At 39.2% G+C, this 22,410-nt stretch overlaps 1 protein-coding gene across 7 annotated transcripts in view; it reads right to left on the bottom strand.

Annotated features, from left to right (window-relative positions):
- Positions 1 to 9,372: 9,372 nt before the first annotated feature.
- LOC110255181 (cytochrome P450 2C19-like) overlaps positions 9,373 to 22,410 on the bottom strand; it is an 80,135-nt gene continuing 67,097 nt past the window's right edge. For 3 of the 7 annotated variants that reach the window (XM_084994993.1, XM_084994997.1, XM_084994994.1), the window contains exons 6-9: positions 20,812 to 20,953; positions 16,650 to 16,837; positions 9,699 to 9,847; positions 9,373 to 9,547 (exon numbers count right to left, since the gene is read on the bottom strand). In XM_084994993.1, coding sequence (XP_084851119.1) covers positions 9,373 to 9,547; positions 9,699 to 9,847; positions 16,650 to 16,837; positions 20,812 to 20,953 — 654 coding nt within the window. Of the gene's footprint in view, positions 9,548 to 9,695; positions 9,848 to 16,649; positions 16,838 to 20,811; positions 20,954 to 22,410 lie in introns of all 7 variants that reach the window. The other 4 variants (XM_084994992.1, XM_084994991.1, XM_084994995.1 and 1 more) reach the window with 3 other exon arrangements.

The raw sequence follows: 22,410 nt of genomic DNA, 5'->3' as shown, positions 1-22,410 counted from the left end.
CGGAATGGGAGAAAATCTTTGCAAATGAATCAACTGACAAGGGATTCATCTCCAAAATTTAGAAACACCTCCTACCGCTCAATACCAGAAACACAAACAACCCCATCAATAAATGGGCAGAAGATATAAACAGACAATTCTCCAAGGAAGACATATGGAATGCCAAAAAACACATGAAAAGATGTTCAACACCACTCATTGTTAGGGAAATGCAAATCAAAACCACAATGAGGTGCCACCTTACACCGGCCAGAATTGCCATCCCCAAAAAGCCTGCAAACAATAAGTGCTGGAGAGGGTGTGGAGAAAAAGAAACTCTATTACACTGTTGGTGGGAATGTAAATTGGTGAAACCACTATGGAAAACAGTGTGGAGATTGCTCAGAAAACTCAAAAAAGAACTACCATTTGATCCAGCAATCCCACTCCTGGGCATCTGTCCAGAGAAAACCATGACTCCCAAAGACACATGTACTCCAGTGCTCATTGCAGCACTATTTGCAATAGCCAAGACATGGACACAACCTAAATGTGCATCAACAGAGGCGTGGATCAAGAAGAGGTGGTACACATACACAATGGAATATCACTCAGCCATTAAAAGGAGTAAAATAATGGCATTTTTAGCAAGATGGATGGACCTAGAAATTATCATGCTAAGTGAAGTCAGCCATTCAATGAGACACCAACATCAAATGCTTTCACCGACATGTGGAATCTGAAAAAAGGACAGACGGAACTTCTTTGCAGAACAGATGCTGACTCACAGACATTGAAAAACTTATGGTTTCCAGAGGAGACAGTTTGGGGGGTGGGGGGATGTCCTGAGGGTTTGGGATGGACATGCTGTATGGTTTGGTTGTGATGCTTGTTGTATGCTTCTAAATGTAATAAAATTCATTAAGTAAACAAAAAAAAATGCTTGAGAAGTTTATCAGTCCCCAGGACTACCTTTGGACCAATACACAGCTAATTGCTTCAGGGTCACCTGTATAGAGTTCCCATGGTGATTCTGATTCAGTATTCCTGTGATGAATATTATATATGTATCATGTATATACAGTTTATATACATATATATACACTTTAAAATTATCCCAAGTGATTCTAATGCCCAACCTATTCTGAGATTAACTACATTTATGGACACTGAAAGAGTGTGCGCACCACAGAGGTAGTGCCAGGACATGCAGCATGTGATGAAAGAATAATTTCTTCCATTGGGGCTCTGATACACTACTTCTCTCTTTGATTCATTCATACTCATCCTGAAACAAGAGCTACTTTGTTGACATCATGCCTAACTTGTTTCTGTGGAGAAGTTCCATTTTCATTGGCCATCATGAACAAAATGACTTCTTTGTTTCTTTCCAGGGCTGCACCCACATCATTTGGAAGTTCCCAGGCTAGGGGCTGAATTGGAGCTGCAGCTGCTGCCCTATACCACACCCACAATGATGCCAGATCCAAGACTCATCTGCAAACTACATGACAGCTTGGGGCAACACAGGATTATTGACACACTGAGCCAGGCGGGGAATCGAACCTGCATTCTTATGGTTACTATTCAGGTTCTTAACCCACCGAGCCTACATGGGAACACATGACTTCTTGAATGAAATACCATATGCATACAAACCATTTTCCTCAACATTTCCCTTCAGCCAAAAATCGAGAAAATGGCTATGAAACAAAGAAAAAAAGCAACGACCTACTTCCGCCACTTTATTATTTGAATTCTACCACAAAAAGACCTAAATGTTTTCTTTTTCTTTCTTCTTTTTTTTTTGTCTTTTTGCCATTTCTTGGGCCGCTCCCGTGGCATATGGAGGTTCCCAGCCTAGGGAGTCTAATCAGAACTGTAGCTGCCAGCCTATGCCAGAGCCACAGCAACGCGGGATCCCAGCCGTGTCTGCGACTACACCACAGCAACTGCGGATCGTTAAAGCACTGAGCAAGGACAGAGATCGAACCCGCAACCTCGTGGTTCCTAGTCGCATTCATTAACCAGATTTCTAAGAACATGTGCAAGTTTTTATAGGGACATACGTTTCCTTCATTCCTTCCTTTCTTTCTTTTCTTTTTTTGTTTGGTGCCTTAAGAGCCGCACCCAAGGTCTATGGAGGTTCCCAGGTTAGGGGTCAAACTGGAGCTGTAACTGCCAGCCTACAGCACAGCCACAGCAACATGGGATCCAAGCCACATCTGTGACCTACACCACACCTCGTGGCAATGCCAGATCCTTAATCCACTGAGCGAGGCCAGGGATTGAACCTGGGTCCTCCAAGAATATATTTTATCTTTTCCATCCAGATCAATTTATGTCCCCTTTCCAGGATGCTAGTGGGCCACAGAGCAGACTTACCTTGCTTAAAGATTGAGCGGTGTCATTAGCACCCAACTGTAGGCTATACAAAATATTTTATTCCTCATGTGTTTAGGGAGATTGACAATTTAGATGATTTCCATGCCACCATTTCCCTTTGGATTTTCTCCATTAAATCTGCCTCATGTACATTATTCCCACTTGAGGGAGGAAGAAGCAGGCTCTCTGAGAGTCAGTAGTCAAGGTGAGGACACACAGACTCCAGGAATTAGGGCTCACGTGGGAACCCTTATGCCTGGACTTGGACTCTTCCTTCCAGCAAGATGTTCAGTTCAAATGAGTTCACTGACAGTTTACTGAGGATGTGCGGTTGTTCAATAGGTCAGGAATGACCCTCATCACTGAATTTCAAAATAAATACGAATGTAGTTAATAATTACAGCAGCTGTGTCTTTAAACGAGGGTTAGACAAGTTCGGTTTTGTTTATTTAAATGAGGGTTAGACAAGTTCGGCTTTGTAAACTTTAGAGCTGAGTGAACCTAGGTCTCTGTGAACACTTTAACGTGGACAAACTGAAGCACTAATTTGCTTCCTAACTCACATGACCTAAGAGAACCATTCCAGTTTTTTTTTTTCCCATTTTAGGTTATACCAAATGCTGAATATAGTTCCCTGAGATATACAGTACGTCCTTGTTGGTTAACTGTTTTATATTTAGTGGCGTGTGGCTGTTAATCTCAAACTCCCAATTTCTCTCTCCCTTTCCTTTCTCCTTTGGTAACCGTAAGTTTAATTTCTATACATGTAAGTAGGTTTCTTTTTTTTATATAAGTTCATTTGTATCATTTTTTAAGATGCCACATACAAGTGACCTCATACGATATTTGTATTTCTCTGTCTGGCTTACTTCAGTTAGCTTGATAATCTCTAGGTTCATCAATGTTGCTACAAATGGCATTATTTCATTCTTTTTTTCCTGCTAATATTCCATTGTATATATATCTACACACACACACACACACACAATCTTCTTTATCCATTCATCTGTTTGTAGAGGTTTAGATTGCTTCTATGTCTGGCTATTGTAAATAGTGCTACAGTGAACAGGGAGGTGCATTTATCTTTCCAAATATGTTTTTCTCCGGATATATGTCCAGCAGTGAAAGTGAAGGATCATACGGTGGCCCTATTTTTGGTTTTTTAAGGACCCTCCATGCTGTCTTCCATGGTGGCTGTACCAATTTACATCCCCACCAACGGTGTACTAGGGTTCCTTTTTCTCCACACCCTCCAGCCTTATGGTTTGTAGGCTTGTCGATGATGGCCATTCGGACTTGTGTGAGACGATACCTCATTGCAGTTCTGATGTGCGTTTCTCTAATAATTAGCAATATTGAGCATCTTTTCATGTGCCTTCTGGCCGTCCATATGTTTTCTTTGGAGAAAGGTCTGTGTAGACCTTCCGTTCATTTTTTAATGTGTTTTGGGTTTTGTGTTTTTTGGGTTTTGTTTTGTTTTGTTTGTTTGTTTCTGGTAAGCTACAGGAGCTGTTTGTACGTTTTGTATATTAATCACTTGTGGGTCACATCATTCGCAACTAGTTTCTCCCATTCTGTAGGTGCTTTTCATTTCGTTTATGGCTTCCTTTGCTGTGCAAACCTTCTAAGTTTATTTAACCTTCTTTTTTCTTTTTGCTTTTGTCTTTTTTTTTAAGGGCCACACCTGTGGCAAAGGCAAGTTCCCAGGCTAGGGTTTGAATCAGAGCTCAAGCTGCCAGCCTACACCCTGGCCACAGCATCGTGTGATCCTTAACCCACTGAGCAAGGCCAGGGAGCACACCCTCATGGATACTAGTCAGGTTTGTTACCACTGAGCCACAATGGAAACTCCTTATTTTTGTTTTTATTTCCATTCCTCTAAGAGAAGGATCCCAAAAGATGTTGTTGCACTTTATGTTAGAGCGTTCTGCCTCTGTTTCCTTCTAGGAGAGTTTCTTTTTTTTTTTGGCCCCTTAAGAGCCGCACCCAAGGCCTTAAGGGACGTTCCCAGGTTAGGGGTCAAACTGGAGCTGTAACTGCCAGCCTTCACCACAGCCACAGCAACATGGGATCCAAGCCACAAGTGTGACATACACCACAGCTCGTGGCAATGCCAGATCCTAAATCCACTGAGTGCGACCTGGGATTGAACCTGTGTCCTCAGGCATGCTGCTCAGATTTATTTCTCCTGAGGCACCACAGGAAGTCCATAAGTTTTCAACTCATTGTATAAATACCAACAAGTATGATTGCTGGATCTTATTATAGGCATACTTTAGTTTTATAAGAAACTGCCAACTGTCTTCCAAAGTAGCTGTATCATTTCACATTTCCACCAGCAATAACCACTATTCCTTGTTGTTTCCATGTCCTTGCCAATATTTGATTTTATTAATGAACTGGATTTTAACCATGTTACAGGTGTAGTGTTAATTCATTGCTGTTTTTGTTTCCAAGTACCTAATGATATATGATGATGAGCATTTTAATATGCCAGATGTATATCTACTTTGGTGTGGTGCCTGCTCAAAACTTTTGTGCCTTTTTTTTGTTGTTGTTGGTCTTTTCAGGGCTGGACCCATGGCATATGGAAGTTCCCAGTCTACAGGTTGAAGAGGAGCTGCAGCTGCTGGCCTATGCCACAGCCACAACAACGTGAGATCTGAGCCGTGTCTGCAACATACACCACAGCTCAAAGCAATGCCGGATCCTTAACCCATTGAGGAGGGCCAGGGATTGAACCCGCATCTTCATGGATACACGTCAGGTTAGTGACTGCTGCTGTCACCACAACAGGAACTCCCTAAATCAGGTTATTACATTTTCTTTTTTGTTTCATTTAAATAATTTTTTTGGTTGTAATCAATTTTTATTTCCCCAATACATTTCCTTTCTATTGAGTAGCATGGTGTCCCAGTTACACATACCTGTATAGATTCTTTTTTCTCACATTATCATTGTCCGTCATAAATGACTAGACATAGTTCCCAGTGTTACCCAGCAGGATGTCATTGCTAATCCATTTCAAAGGCAATACTCTGCATCTCTTAACCCCAAACTCCCAATCCATCCCACTGCCCCCCCTCCCTTGGCAACCACAAGTCTCTTTTCCAAGTCTATGATTTTCTTTTCTGTCGAAAGGGTCATTTGTGCCATATGTTAGATCCCAGATATAAGTGACATCACATGGCTTTTGTCTTTCTCTTTCTGACTTCTCTCAGGATGAGAGGCTCTAGTTCCATCCATGTTGCAGCAAATGACATTATATTTTGTTCTTTTTTATGGCTGAGTAGTATTCCATTGTGTATATATACCACATCTTCCTCATCCAATCCTCTGTTGATCTGGACATTTGGGTTGTTATATTTTTGGTTTTAAGAGTTTTAAGAGTTTCTTAGTACATTTAAGAGTTCTGATCATGTACTACTCAGTTCTGTCAGAGTTTATTTATGTATTTTGGTATCGTGTACATATATATTTACAATTGCTCTACATTCATGGTGGATTGCACCTTTTATGACTATAAAATATCCTCCCTGTCTCTACTAACAATTTTTGACATAAAGTATCTTTTGTCTAAGTAAAGGAATACTTGCTATCTCTTGGCTACCATTGCATGGAATATCTCTTTCCATCCATTTACTTTCAGCCTGCGTATAACTTTTAATTTAAAGTGAGACTCTGGTAGACAGCACATACTTGGATCTTTGCTTTTTTTTTTTTTTTTTTGTCTTTTGTCCTTTTACGGCCACACCCATGGCATACGGAGGTTCCCAGGATAGGGGTCAAACTGGAGCTGTAACTGCCGGCCTATACCACATCCACAGCAACACGGGATCCAAGCCACATCTGTGACCTACACCACAGCCCATGGCAATGCCAGATCCTTAACCCACTGAGTGAGGCTGGGAATCGAACCCACAACCTCATGGTTCCTAGTGGGATTCTTTTTGTTTCCGCTGTGCCACAGGAGCCCGGAACTCCATGGCTCTCATTTTTTTAATCCATCCAGCCACTCTGTATTTGATTGGAGCACTTAATCCATTTCCATTTAAAGGAATTATTGACAGGGAATGACTTCTTATTGTCATATTGTTGTTTTCTTTTTATTGGAGTTCTTTGTTTCTGTTTTCTATCCAATTGTCTTTGTATTTCATTCTTTTTCTTTATTGCTAACTCTACTTACTTTCTCATTGTCTTTGGTGGAACACTTATAGGTTTTCTTTGTGTTTACTATACAGCTTGTGTAAAATATCTTAGCCTATTTTAAGCTCCTAACAACTTACTTCAATCATATACAAACCTCTAAACTATTAATCCCGCCCCAGTTTGCTATCATTGTCTCAATTTACATATGTTTATACTGTGTATCCGTTAACAAATTTTAACTTTTTTTTAGAGTGGATTTACAATGGTCTTCAATTTCTGTTGCACAACAAGGTGTCCCAGTCATACTTATGCATACATTCCTTTTCTATACCATCTTCTATCATATATTTTAACACGTTGTTGTTTAACTTTCAAAGTAGAAAAAAGTCATTTTTGTACCACCATCACATAGCATTCTTATTTTTCTGTTTATTTACCTTTACAAAGGAGTTTTAAAATTCTTCCTTATAGTGCCATGGTGCTGCTGCTGCTGCTTTCATTTCAAGCTGAAGAACTCCCTTAGCATATTTTGTAGGGCAGTTCAAGTGGTGAGCAATGTTGCAGTTTTGTTTGTTTGGGAATGGTTTTTTTAATGAAATGATTTTTATTTTTTCCATTATAGTTGATTTACCATGTTCTGAATTTGGGTATGTTTTATCTCCATTTTTCAAAGAAGTATTGATGGTATAGGTTCTTGGTGGGTGGGTTTTTTCTCTCAGAACTTGGAGTATATTTTCTCATTCCCTTCTCTTCTGCAAGGCTTATGCTTTACAATCTGCTGATGGCATTGAAGGAGCGCTCTTGTGACTAATGGCTTTCTCTGGCTGTTTTGAAAATTCTCTCATTGTCACTGACTATTGACAATTTGATTCTCCGGTGTCTCAGTGTAGATTTAATTTTTTTTCAGAGTTGAAGATGTTTATAGATCTAGGATTTTTGGGTCCATTTCCTTTCCCAGATTTGGGAAGTTTTCTGGCATCATTACTTGCATACGCTTTCTAGTCCTTTTTCTTTCTCCTTTCTCCTCGTAGGTCTTCTATAGTGCATGTATTAGTCCACTTAATTTTGTTCCATACATATCTTAACCTATTTTTTGTTTTCCTTCTTTGTTTTTTCCTCCCCAAACTCAATAATTTTCAGTAATTTCTATCTTTTAAGTACCAAGCCTTTCTTCTGCTCAGTCTACTCTGCTGTTGATTGAACTCTCAGTTCAGTTATTGTGTTCTTTAGCTCTAGTTCTATTTGGGATCTTTGTTTTGTTGGAACTCCTGCATTGCTTTTTTATTGTTCACCTGACACCATGACCACCATTATAACTGTTATTTTGGATCATCTTTCAGTTAACTCATATATCCCTCATTTTTCATTTTTCTTGACACTCTGCATTGCTGTCATCACTTCTCTCAGTCCTCACGGACTAGTCTTGCAGGAGAAGAACCTCACCAATCAATTAGCTAAAGATTGGAACAGTCTCTGAAACCTGCATGCTAGACCAGTCTGTTTTTTTTTTTTTTTTTTTTTTTTTTTTTTCTGTTCCAGCAGTTTCCAGGTGTTTAGAGTGTGCTGAGTCCTATCAGTGTTCCAAAACAAGCAGGACAGAAGTCAGTTCCTCATGCAACCCCTGCCCCCCCCCCACAAAAAAGGCTGTGAATTTTTGGAATGTCAGAGGTGCTTGCCAACAGCTTTTGTTCTCAGGGAGAAGCTGGGAACTTGGGAGTTCCTGCCCAATTACATAGCTCTTTGCGGCATTGGCAGTTATGGTGAGAGTGTATCTCTGCCTTTCTTTCTGGCATGGATGTAGCTGGATGCATGTTCACTAGGAGTGCAGAAGTCTTTCAACTAGTTTCTGGATTTTTTTTAACACAGAGAATTGATCCACATGTTGTGCTGAACCAAGGTGTCCGCTTCGGGGAAGGAGAGATCAGAGCTTCTTATAATGCCATGTTAGGGATGTTACTCCTCCTTGCATGAGTTTTGGCAAACTGTACTTAAAGAACGGATCCATCTCAATTAAGTCATCAACTTGGTGAACAGAGCGTTACTCATAATACTCCTTTATTATACTTTTAATGTTCATGGCATCAAGAGATGGCCCCTCTTTGAATTGCAATTTTTGAGATCTGTGTCTTGTTGATTTGGGGGGAGGGGGAGCCTGGCTATAAGTCTGTCAATTCTGTCGAACTTTTCAGAGAACCAGCTTTGGTGTCATTGATTCTTTCTAGTGAGTTCCTGTATGTACATTTCACTTATTTCTGTTCTGGTTTTCATTGGTAGTTTTCTGCAGCTTACTATGAATTTAATTCTCCACCATCACTGATATCAATATTTCCCTAAGGGTGAAGCTGCTCCTGAAAACAATTTATCTCACTTTCAAATCCAACACTCAAATAACTAGGTGACATAGAGCCAAGGGAGCTATTCTCATTCCCTTTGTCCTTCTCTGGGAATCTCATTCTGAGGACCAACACAACCACTTTGCATTTTTTCTTTCCTTTTTTACCTGCCACATGCACATAAGTAGGGAAAGTCTGAGAAGTGGCTCATCGAAATCTGCTTTTTACTAGGAATATACACAGGAGCAATGGCTTGGCATTGGCAGACGCTAATCACCTTGTTTTATTTTGTATGGTGTACCTAATACTAAGTACATAGTACTGCATAATATTAGACAAGTATTAGCAAAGCATCCAATACAGGTGAAGAATAGCAGATACATTTCTGGAGTGAAATTCCACAAGGAAGAGAGGTGGTCAATGAAGGCATTCTCAGGAAAGATGGATGGCAAACAGGTGAACGATGCCCCAGATGAGAGGGAGTTGAAAACCAGATCAACAAAGAACCCAAAGGATCTAACATTCCTTACAAAGGAATGAAGCAGAGCTGGTAAGAAGGTGGCATGGAAGTTAAAACACCAAAAATAGTGCTGGTGTCAATGTCCTTGGGGTCAACCACAGATTGCAAGGTAAATTTTTGTAAAATTGTGGTCAGGAATAAAAACAGCTCCATGCAGGTCAGGCCTTCTCCTACACAACCCGTTTTCCTGAAAATAACAAACACAGACAGCACATACTCCTTGAACACTATGTTCCTTTCCTTCAGAAAGAGACTCTGTGGTAGGTCCTCTGTCATTTCCAACTGATCCCTAATAGGTATCTTGGCCTCTGAAGTCATGAAGAAATTAAATGCTGTTACCTGCCCAGAAAGCCATGAAGTAGTCACTTTTCCCAAAGTTGCCACCCTCATCCAGGAAGTGGCCAGGGTCCAACACTTCTGGGTTGGGGAATTCTTTGCCATCATGTAGCACAGAAGTCAGTAACATTAAAGCAGTTGTGCCCTGAAAGAAGAACTGAAGATAAACTGAAGCGTGAAGAAGACATGGAGCTGGAACAAATCTTGCCAATTATTTATTCCAATCCATTGACCTAGAGATGAATAAGCTTAGCTCAAAATAAGGGCAGCAGCACTTTGATTCAGAGAGAACAAATAATAACCAATGGTAAGTTGGAAGACCGGTGGAAGTGATGCTGCTAAAGGGGACTCCATTCGTGTTTGAAATAATGAATACAGAGGTCCTAGGGTGCCAGATCTTATTAATCCATTCCGCTTATCACCACATTTGGATACCGGTGTATGTTCCCACCAACTACTTTATTTTATCACTGTGATTTTTCAATCATTTTATATATAGTTTATGATTTAAAACAGAAGTCATTACGGGGTTCCCATCGTGGGTCAGTGGTTAACAAACCCGTCTAGTATCCCTGAGGATGCAGGTTCGATCCCTGGCCTCGCTTAGTGGGTTGAGGATCCGGTGTAGCCTTGAGCTGAGTTGTAGGTTGCAGATGTGACTCAGATCACATGTTGCTGTGGCTGTGGTGTAGGCTGGTGGCTAGAGCTCTGAATCAACTCCTACCTGGGGAACTTGCATATGCTGTGGGTGTGGCCCTAAAAAGACAAAAGACAAAAAATTAAAAAATGGAAATAAAGAAAACAGAAGTCATTGTTGGAGTTTGAATATCTGGAGTTATCTGTTCATAGTGCTTTTTTTTTTTTGTCTTTTGTCTTTTTTTTGTTGTTGTTGTTGTTGTTATTGTTGCTATTTCTTGGGCCGCTCCCGCGGCATATGGAGGTTCCCAGGCTAGGGGTTGAATGGGAGCTGTAGCCACCGGCCTACGCCAGAGCCACAGCAACGCGGGATCCGAGCCACGTCTGCAACCTACACCACAGCTCACGGCAACGCCGGATCGTTAACCCACTGAGCAAGGGCAGGGATTGAACCCGCAACCTCATGGTTCCTAGTCGGATTCGTTAACCACTGCGCCACGACGGGAACTCCCATAGTGCTTTTTTAAAGAGACATTTGACTGAATTAAAAATAAACTTTCTGTGGTAAGAACAATGAGCCAGTAACAAATATTAACATTTATCATTGTCATGAAGATTTTTGTCTTAGTTTTAAACAACAGGGTAGACTTCTTTACATAATAATCCTAGATTTGAAACACAGAAAACATGATAAGATTAGAAAAATTGTTGTATAACAACTCAGTTTAGTACCATTAATTTAAGCAAGTTTTACCAGCAATCCTAAAACTGCTAGATAAATGATTGAGAAGCACCATACCCACAAAGCCCTAAAGGGCCACCAACAGAGTCTTTTTAATTTTCAAAATTTTTTTCTCCTTAGGGCCACGCCAGAGGCATATGGAAATTTCCAGACTTGAAATCACAGCTGCAGCTGCCAACCTAAGCCACAGTCACAGCAACACCAGATCTGAGCTGCATCTGTGGCCTATGCCACAGCTGGCACCAACACCAGATCCTTAACCCAGTGAGTGAGCCCAGGGATCAATTCCACATCCTCACAGACACTACATCAGGTTAACCTGTTGAGCGACAATGGAAATACCTAGATTTTTATGAATTAAATGTCAAAAAGGACTTCTGTCATGCAGAAATCTGAACAACACTGCATAAATAATTATGGGATAAGTGACATGATGTGCCCTACTCCCCATTGGATTTCAGTGGGACATACGAGGTGCTCGTGTGGTTCTGCTGCCAAATCACCTGGAATCTATCTTTTGAAAGCAACAAAGCTCAAAACAAGCCTGGGGCATATTTTACATGACTACTAACCTGAACATTTCACAAAGGTAAATGTCCTGAAGGAAAACAAACAGGGCAAAGAGAACTGATAACAGGAGGTTATGAAGAAAAGATAACCAACTCATATGCTTGTTCCTTGTCTGGATATTGAGTTGCAAAGGAAAAAAAAAAGCTATAAAGGTTAATCCAGGAACATCAGGAAAAATTTAAATATAGGCTGTACATTGGATAATATTATTATATTAATAATGTCTGAGTGTACATGCTATTATTGCTCTGAGTACCAAAACTGAAATAGGAAGAGGCTGATGGATAGATGGATAGATAGATAAACGGACAATAATGAAAAAGTTTTCACATATTGAGGTATGGGGAAGTTATTCTGGCTTATACACGATGTAATTTGAATATTATGATAACTAAAACAGCCTATTTGTATCCTTTCAAACATACATTGCACACCTGTTTAATCATTAATGAAAAAGGTGCACTGATCAGAAATAAAGGATGTCCACATTAGGAGTGCCCATCGTGGCTCAGCGGAAACAAATCTGACTAGTGTCCATGAGGACACAGGTTGGATCCCTGGCCTCGCTCAGTGGATTAAGGATCTGGCATTGCCTTGATCTGTGGTGTGGGTCACAGATGCGGCTTGGATGTGGTGTTGCTGTGGCTGTGGCATAGGTCAGTGGCTACAGCTCTGTTTTGACCCCTAGCCTGGGAACATCATATGCCGTGGGTGCGGCTCTAGAAAGACAAAAAATATTTTTTTTTAAGAGAATGTGATATAATGTAATATAATCTTTATTTTTTAAAATAAAGATTATATGTTGTGAGCCACAGAGGAGGTCCAAGTAGAAAAAATATATGTATGAGGGAAAAAACAAGTAAAAAAAATAAGTGCCCATTAAAAATAAATAAATAAATAAATAAATAAATAAAGCACTCTGACATCTTTACAAAAAAAAAAAAAAAAAAAAAAAAAAAAGAGAATTATATGCTTCCTTTCCTGGGATGCCAGTGCTGGATCTCCTTCAAGAATAATACTCCCTTCCAGGTACCCAGGCCATACTGACTTACTGTGTAAATGCTGATCTGATTTTCTGAAATCTGGAAGGAATATATCCCCGATTTTTGTTTGATTTTTTTTTTTTTGACAAGACATGAAACTGTGCTAAAAATTATGCTTGCCCAGAGCAGTTTCTCAGAGTTATCTGAAATGCTGTGTCCTGGGATACAGTTCTCAGTTTGGCAAATAAAACTCTTTTTTACTTCTTTTATAGATTATTGAAAATTTCCACTGATATTGCAAACATAGATATAAAAAGAAAATCATATATTCCCTATGCATGCATATGTTTTCAGTTGGTTTTAGGTTAAAAATATGTAATGCACGCTTGGGGAAAACTTGCATCCCCTAAGTGCATCATTCAGAAGGTATATAACTCTACTTTTGAAATTATTCCTTTGTATATTTTTATACAAGTAGTATATGAAAATCTTTCTTTAAGATACCAAAAAAGAAAAGTCAATATACCTTCAACAAATATTGCTCTAATAATTGGAGGTTTATAAAGTAAAAAGGAAACATAACTATTATTTCTCATTGTAAGTAAAAATTATCTGAGTGGATCAATGATCTAAATGTAACAATTAAAACCATAATGTTTTAGAAATCAGTAAGGGCAATCTTTGGAATCCTATGCTGGAAAAGGGTCTTTAGCTTAAAAAAAAATCCAACAAATCAATCTCACAGCATTGCAAAGTGTTCCATTAGACAGACTGTCCTAGATATTGACAAATAACCCATGTGCAAATACAGCCTACCACCTGTCTTTGTACAAAGAATGAGCTAAGCATTTTAAATTGGAAAAAAGCAATGAAGAAGAACATTTTGAGACACATGGACATTACATGAAATCTCTTCAGCCTCCACAAAGACTGGGATACAGCCATTCACTTTTGTATCAAACATGTCTGATGACTACTTCCATGTTTCAACAGCAGAAGTGAATACTAGCATCAGACACTCCAGTGCTTCAAATTCTGAAATATTTACACTTTGGCCTATTACAGAAAAAGGTTACCAACTCCTGTCTGAGACCATTATTTCTAGCTATCTCAGTAGCTCCAGCCTCAGAGAAATCATTTATCTGATAGGTAAAAAGGTGGACTTGGCCTCCCAGTAGTCATGTTTCTCACTGGGATTCTCATGCAGAAGGGAACAGTCATTTCTGATACATACTTGGGAATATATACATGACAGTATGAAGGTCATTTCTTGATACAGTGGACGTGAGAGGTACAGTCCCATTGTGAATTCCATTGCAGTTTCCTGTTTACTTAGAAATGAGAGGCGAAACGAGTTGGAGTAACTATGACCTTACACCTCAATATTTTTAAAAGTCTTTTTCTCATCGTGTCCTTTGGTGAAAAAAATAGAAGACCTGAAGTTCTAACCCTTGTGTGAAATTACCGATCACTGAGACAAGTCCCATAATCCCTAAGAAAATCCTCTCTTCTCCAAAGAATGGCCTTGGTACTTGCAGCCTTACCAATCCCATTACTTTCTTTCCCCAACAAAATACACATTTTAGTTATATTATTTTTTAACTTTAAGAGTGATATGTTTTGGCTTCAAGTGGAAGAGAGCAGGTTGCAGCACACCAACTAGAAAGTCTGAATATATACATAGAAATTGTGTGGTAGAAAGCATCAGAAATATGCCAAGACAAAATCTGTCTCAACATTCTCTAGTTGGGAGACCTTCAGAGAGGCAAGCTGACACCCGACATTAATTTTAGTCTTTGTCAATGCCCAAATTTTACTCAAAACACTCAATATGTGATGTTACATCACTCTGTCTGCCTAGTAGGAGAGGGATGGACCCTCTCTGGAGTAAGGTAAACATCGTTTGAAATGCGGCATTTTTTCATTTTTCATTTGACCAGAATTAATTAGGCATTTCAGAGACACAATTCAGTGATCACATGGAGAAGAGAGGAAGGCAATACAAATATACCCACATTAGGGAATAATCTTCACCTAATTTTATGATACCAGCATTAATTTTTTTTTTTTAATTTTATTTTCCCACTGTACAGCAAGGGGGTCAGGTTATCCTTACATGTATACATTACAATTACAGTTTTTCCCCCACCATTTCTTCTGTTGCAACATGAGGATCTAGACATAGTTCTCAATGCTATTCAGCGGGATCTCCTTGTAAATCTATTCTACCTTGTGACTGATAAGCCCAAGCTCCCGATCCCTCCCACTCCCTCCCCCTCCCATCAGGCAACCACAAGTCTCTTCTCCAATTCCATGCATTTGATAACGGCAATAGGATGACAACATTTTGAGGATGAAAAATTGTAGATCAAAAATCTCAAAACTAAAAATCATTAAAAACTCTTATGACTGTAAACAGAGAAGTCCTGAACCAAATGTTGCAAATCAAGTCCAACTGTGTATATACTTGTATAATATGCATATTTAGTGGGATAAGTGAGGCCAATAAATACAATCATATCAATAGATGGAGTTATCCAATAAAAAGTTGTTTGTGATTAAAAATATCATTAAAAATGAAAGGATACTTTGGAGATATCTTAGAAATCTATGCATAGAACTTCCATATGACCCCGCAATCCCACTCTTGGGCATCTATCCAGACAAAACTCTACTTAAAAGAGACACATGCACCCGCATGTTCATTGCAGCTCTATTCACAATAGCCAGGATATAGAAACAACCCAAATGTCCATCAACAGATGATTGGATTTGGAAGATGTGGTATATATACACAATGGAATACTACTCAGCCATAAAAAAGGATGACATCATGCCATTTGCAGCAACATGGATGGAACTAGAGAATCTCATACTGAGTGAAATGAGCCAGAAAGACAAAGACAAATATCATATGATATCACTTATAACTGGAATCTAATATCCAGCACAAATGAACATCTCCTCAGAAAAGAAAATCATGGACTTGGAAAATAGACTTGTGGCTGCCAGGATGGGAGAGGGACTGAGTGGGACGGATCGGGAGCTTGGGGTTATCAGACACAGCTTAGAATAGATTTACAAGGAGATCCTACTGAGTAGCATTGTGAACTATGTTTTAGATACTCATATTGCAACAGAACAAAGGGTAGGGGAAAAATGTATACATGTAAGGATAACTTGATCCCCTAGCTGTACAGTGGGAAAAAATAAATAAAAAAAAACAGAAATGAAAGGATAAGCTTCCCTAATCTGATTTTAAAAATCTAAAGAAAAATATATACAAATGATTCTCCATAGTGAGATGTTAATCTCCCCTCTCCTGCAGATGAGAAATGAAACAAGGACAAAACAAAGGTATTAATCCACCTAGCAGCACAATGTATACAGAAATTGCAATTAACCTAGAGACAGACTTTTGACAACGATTTTAAATTTAGCAACTTTGCTGCATGTAATGTCATCAAAATGAAAAATCAAATAGATGAGTTCCTGTTGTAGTGCAGCGGAAACAAAACCCACTGGTATCCACGAGGATGAGGGTTCCATCCCTGGCCTCACTCAGTGTGTTAAGGCCCTGATGTTGCCATGAGCTGTGGTATACAGGTGGCAGATATGGCTCAGATCCCGAGTTGCTGTGCCTGTGGTGTAGGCCCACAGCTATAGTTGCTATTCACCCCCCAGCCTGATTTAATGTCACCCTGGTAAAAATCCCAGCAAAGTGTTTGGTAAATTGACAAACCAATACTAACATTCATTTGGAAAAGTAAACAGCTAGGCCAAACAAGATGAAAGAAGCAGGATAAATTTGGAATCTTTACACTGACATCTGTCAAAAATCTTTTAGAAGCTTCAAAGACATACCTGGAAATAAGACATAACCCAAAAAGCCACCAAAAATATGGTTTTGTTTGTTTTTTACTTCTCTCACCTTGTGTTCACAGTGTATTGCATCCATACTCCAGAAAGAGGAACTTCTGGATCACTGAGGTTCGTATAAGCGAAATCAATCCTGCCTTGGGGATGAGGTAGTTTCTGAGTTTAATGTCACAAGTGACTGCATGAGGCAGGTTGATGGGGACCAGGTCAATGCATCTCTGGATCTCGTGCACCACAGCATCCGTGTAGGGCATGTGGCTCTTGTCCTGCATGCAGGGGCTCTGGTGTCTGCCAATCACACGGTCAATCTCTTCCTGGATCTTAGCTGGCAAGAGACAAGTAAAATTGATGGAGAGAGGGAAAAATGCATACCACATTTGCATACCAATTCAGGGATCCATGAGACATGATGCAGGTGTACCATCATCATCATAAACGTCAGCTATACACCTAGAAATGCACCTAGCCGTAGAGAGGCAATGCCCATAATATATATGTCAGTCTCCTACTAGCGAGGCTAAAGAACAGCTAAAGAAGCATCTGTATTAGCAAACATGATAACACAAACAGAAATGATGAAATGTTTCAAAATATAAATAGAACATATGGCAAAAAACTACAGTTCCTGCAGAAAGGAAAAAAAGGGAAACCCAATATTAAAAATAATATATGGGTAATTTTAGAATAGGAATAACAGACTGAAGTAGTAACAAAATTATTTCATTATAATTGCTGTAATAGTACTTTTTTAGAATTTTATTTTAAAGCAAGATCATTAGGCATTTTAATAATGATGGTATAATATATGTTTGACAATTCCTTGTGAGATTTGCTGGGAAAATTGTCAGTTAGTAAAAAAGAATAATATACACATGAAAAACTTATTTGCCTAAAGGAATTTAGATACTTTTCTGGATAGGAAACTAATGTACTACTGAAATAAAAGTATGTGCTGTAATAAAAATAAAAAACAAGTCTTTTTTCCAAGTCCATGAACAAAGGGTGGAGGAAAAATGTAATTGTAATGTATACATGTAAGGATAACTTGATCCCCTTGCTGTACAGTGAGAAAATAAAAAAAAAAAGAAGGCAAGCCCAACCAGACCTATATCTTGAAGCAAAGCCACACAGCTAAACTCAGTCTAGATTAATTATTAGATTATTTGGGAAATACCTTTTATTTTTGTAAGAATTACTAATAATATTTATTCCTTAAATACATCACCCATGCCATACACATTTCTCGTTTAATGTCTCAAAAGATAGTATCTTGTAATTGCTACTCAATATGCTTAATCAAGAAAAACATATGGTGATATTAACAAAACAAACCCCCAAACCTCTATAAACTAGATAAACAAATAAAAAAACAAAACAAAAAAAAACACGTTTTGAAAGGTTGTACTATACGGGTTTCACCGTATTTGTGTAGTGTGTGTGCAATTTGCAACACTGCTCTCTTTGGCATCCAATTGCCAAATGCCATCACTTTGAACATTCTAGCAGTTTCTTCTGAAATTCATTTTGTAGTTTGAAATAATGACTCTGTTTCTATTTCTTATGGATTTTTAAGCAATATTTGATATTAGAGTTGAGACTTCCCATGGCCACCCCCACCTCATACAAAATATACCCAGATACACACAGACACACACACACACAAACACAAATTCCCTTAGTTTATTTTCACAGTTTACATCACAATTTCTGGCTATGAAAATACTCATTTTAGGGAGTTCCTGTTGCAGCTCAGTGGGTTAAGAACTACATAGTGTCCCTGAGCATGCAGGTTTGATGCCTGGACTCAGTCAGTGGGTTAAGGATCCCGTGTTATTGCAAGCTGCAGCATAGGTCACAGATGCAGCTTGGATCCAGCATTGCTGTGATGGCTGCAGCTGTGGCATAGGCTGACAGCTGCAACTCTGGTTCGACCCCTAACAGGGGAACTTTCATATGATACAGGTGAGGTCCTAAAAAGAAAAAAAAACTAATTTAAATATCATTTTGACTATATAAACAATGCTCCCCCATAAGACAACTTAGGATTATGCTTCATTTTTGATACTTTCTTGAACTTAAACACGTCTCTTTAATTCAATTCACAAAATCCCATATCTTCACTTAGAATTATTTCCAAATATTGACATAGACATTTAAAGCTCTTAATAATAATTTCCCTACCATTAGGAAATTGCAGATAATCAATCACCTATCTTTTGTTCTTGGCCTATTCCTTCACACCTGCTTTAGCCACAAAACCATTTCAAGGTTGATTTTTTTTTTCTGGCTTGTTTGGATTTTTGGCTGTGCCAATGGCATGCAGAAGTTCCTGGGACTGAACCTGCACAACAGCAGTGAAAACACCAGATTGGCAACACCAGATCCTTAACCACTAGGCCACCAGGGAACTCCATATACACCTAACCGTTTTGAAATGGATATTTTCCAGGCCCAATTTCTAACAACAGGTTTGACTTTTTTCTCTTTTAAAAAAATCTTTTTAGGGCTGCGCCCGTTGCATATGGAGGTTCCCAGGCTAGGGCTGAATCGGAGCTGTAGCCACTGGCCTACACCAAAACACAGCAATGCTGGATCAGAGCTGCCCTCTGCGACCTACACCACAGCTCACAGCAGTGCCAGATCTTTAACCCACTGAGCAAGGCCAGGGATTGACCTGCATCCTCATGGATACTAGTCAGATTTGTTTCTGTTGAGACACGATGGGACCTCCCCAGTTCTGACTCTTACTCTATCCCTCATGACTTTTCCAAATTCCTGGAGCCCAGGGCTTTCTCTGATATGACTTCAGGCATATGGCTGAGAAAGGGATGAGTGGGAGAAAATTTTTGCCACACATACAGGTCTGAAAAGACCCTCTTTTTAATAATATAGAATTTGACAGTTTTTCTTGAGATACCCAGTGCTGTTTTTCAAACATAATCCTTTATACATGATCAATATATATCTCCGAAATTTTTTGTGATTTTCTCTGGTGTTCTGAAATTTATGAACATGTGTCTTGGGGTGGATGTTTTTATTTGATTTGCTGTGCAAGACATGTTGAGAGAGTCTTCTACCTACATGGGAACTTTTGGAGGTCTTTTCTCCAGAGTTTTCACTTTCTGGAGTTTGTCTGAGGCTACTGAATTTCAGGAAGCAGGATGGAGAAAGGAGCTAAATGTCTCTGAATTCAAAAAATGAATTCTTATCTAACCTTTCCTCTCAGCTGTACACCTCACTTTTTCCCCTGATCTCTGCCCATATGGGCCTCTCATTTCTCTAGAGAGTAAGCACCTCTCATTGTCTTGTGCAAACACAGTTACCTGACAAAAGAAGTTGTCAAAAAGACACGGCAGGGAGAGGTACTTTTGTCAGCCTGTTGTTTCTTCCTCTCCCCTCACTGAAACCCGGTACTTCCAAATACTGAATCTTATGGGAGTGTAAAGACACAAATGACTTTTCATTATACAACTTCCTCTTCTCACAATTAGGCTATAACTTCATCCTCTCTGCTAATGTCATTTCAAAAATTTGTTGAAGAGGAGTTGGCTGCTTCCTGACCTCTTCTCCATCTTTAAAAGGCTAATTCTGGTTTCAAGAGGCTATACTCATTCCAGTGGGATCCTAACACAAAGCAAGATAATGTCTATTTCTAAAGTGCTATGATAACTGTAACTCTTTAAAGGTTAATTTCTAACAAAAAGTCCTTTGTAAAACTAAAACTACGGAACCTCTACATTCCCCAATTCTTATTCTGGCAATAACCATGATTCTGGAAACAAACTTCTCAATGAATAAAATTCCTGGATACACACATCTCAGGCCAATTCCTTGTGATTCTAACTTTTTAAAGCACTTACAATACTGTGAAAATTATCTCAGGCAGCTTCACTAAATTCCCAGGATTTTCACTAATGCTTCCATAAGGAGCGTTTCCATTTTCCCCACCATGGCTTTATAACGCTGAGTTTTCAGAGTGAGGAGCATCAAAATGGCCTTTCCATAATAAAACCAACATGCAGTCTCAGGCCAGTTCATGCCCCTGTGCCTGCTACAAATAACCTCCCATGAAGTCCTGATGCTCTTTTGTTGATTCTGCTACTGCCCACAGTGTCTTCACTCCTCCCAGTCCTCCTTCCACATCATGTAAAGATGTCCCATTATTGTCCTTGCATAAATTTGAGAAAAATACAACAGAGATTTAAGCAGTTCTCTAAGAGAGACAAGGTCAAATGCACTCACAGTCTCTTTCCAACATCTCCTCTGAAGCCACCCTGCCCACCATGGTGCTCATCATACCTGTGACATCTGGGTGCTTGAGCAGCAGGAGGAGCCCATGTCTCAGAGTGGTGCTCACTGTCTCTGTCCCAGCTGCAAACGAGTCAGCAATAGTGACGGTCAAGTTTTCCAGTGTATATTCTGATTGGTGATTGTGGTTTTCATAGGAATGATTCAATTTTTAAAAATTACAAAGCATAGAAAAAAGCAGGTAAACAGGGACCCTGAATAGCTAAAAAATAAGCTGACACAAATCATCCCTGAGGAAGCCCAGACACTGGAATGACTAGATAAAAACTTGGAGATACATGTCTTAAATATGCTCGGGGAGCAGAAGAAAACCACGAGTAAGAACTAAAGAGTATCAGAAAAGTGTATGAACAAGTGCAGAATGAGAAAAGTCTTATAAAAGGAACCAAAGAAAAGTCACCAAAGAAGATATGAAAATGAGTAACAGCACATGAAAACATGGTCACTATCAGTGTTCATACAGGAAATGCAAATTAAGCTACAAGGACATACCTCTTCATCTTAACTAAGCAAGCTTTAATAATGACAGGAAATTAGAAAGTAACTATGGGGAATTATGTGGGAAAATAGGAAAGCTTTAGATGGCTGGTGGGATTATAGATGCCGCAGTCACTGGAGAAAAGTCTGGCTGTTTCTCAAAACGTTAGGTATAAAATGACCATAATCTCACCAATTCCACTCCCAGGAATATACCCAACATAAAGGAAAACATACCCATGAGGAAACTTGCATGCAAGTTTGTAGCATCATCTCTCATATGACCCAAAGGAATGATGTTGGTAGTAATATCATTCATAAGGCCCAAAGGAAAAAACAGCACAAATGTACACCAATACAGAGAAGGCACACTAAATTATGGTATGAACATAAAATTGAATACTATTCAGCCATAAAGGAGAAAAATAAAGTACTACTACAACTTAGATAAGCCTCCAAAACATGACACTAGGTGAAAGAAGCCCAGAAATAAGAGGGGCAATGCTAGAGTTCCTTTATATGATAATAGCCATAACAAGGAAATCCATAGAGATATAAAGCAGGTTACAGGTTAACATATGATGGAGTGGAGTGAGAGAGGAGTGATCGTTTGATGCATATGGTATGCTTTTGCAAAGTGATGGGAAAGTTTTGAAATAAATGAACTAGTTGTCACACAACATTGCGAATGCACTAAATACCACTGCAAGTACACACTTTAAAATGGTTAACTATATGGGTATGTGAATTTCAACTCAGTTTTGTTTTGTTGTTTTCTGATTGCGGCTGCACCTGCAGCATATGTAAGTTCCTGGTTTAGGGGTCACATTGGAGCTGCAACTGCGGCCTATACCACAGCCATGGGAAAACCAGATCAGAGCTACATCCATGACCAATGCCACAGCCTGCAGTAATGCCAAATACTTACCCCCCTGAGCAAGGCCAGGGATTGAACTCACATCTTCATGGACACTATGCTGGGCTCCTAACCTACCAAACCACAAAGGGAACACCTTCACCTCAATTTTTAAATGCCATTACTCCATAAATTGATTCAGATTTCTACAATCTCTATCAAAATCACTACTGATTCCTTTGCATACATTCACAAGT

Source organism: Sus scrofa, chromosome 14 (genome assembly GCF_054392235.1).
Source record: "Sus scrofa isolate SSC_HxYL_T2T_F1_AM1 chromosome 14, Sscrofa_HxYL_maternal_Yorkshire_Landrace_v2.0, whole genome shotgun sequence".
NCBI classification, from domain to species: Eukaryota; Metazoa; Chordata; class Mammalia; order Artiodactyla; family Suidae; genus Sus; species Sus scrofa.
This window is presented reverse-complemented; position numbering and strand designations above follow the sequence as displayed.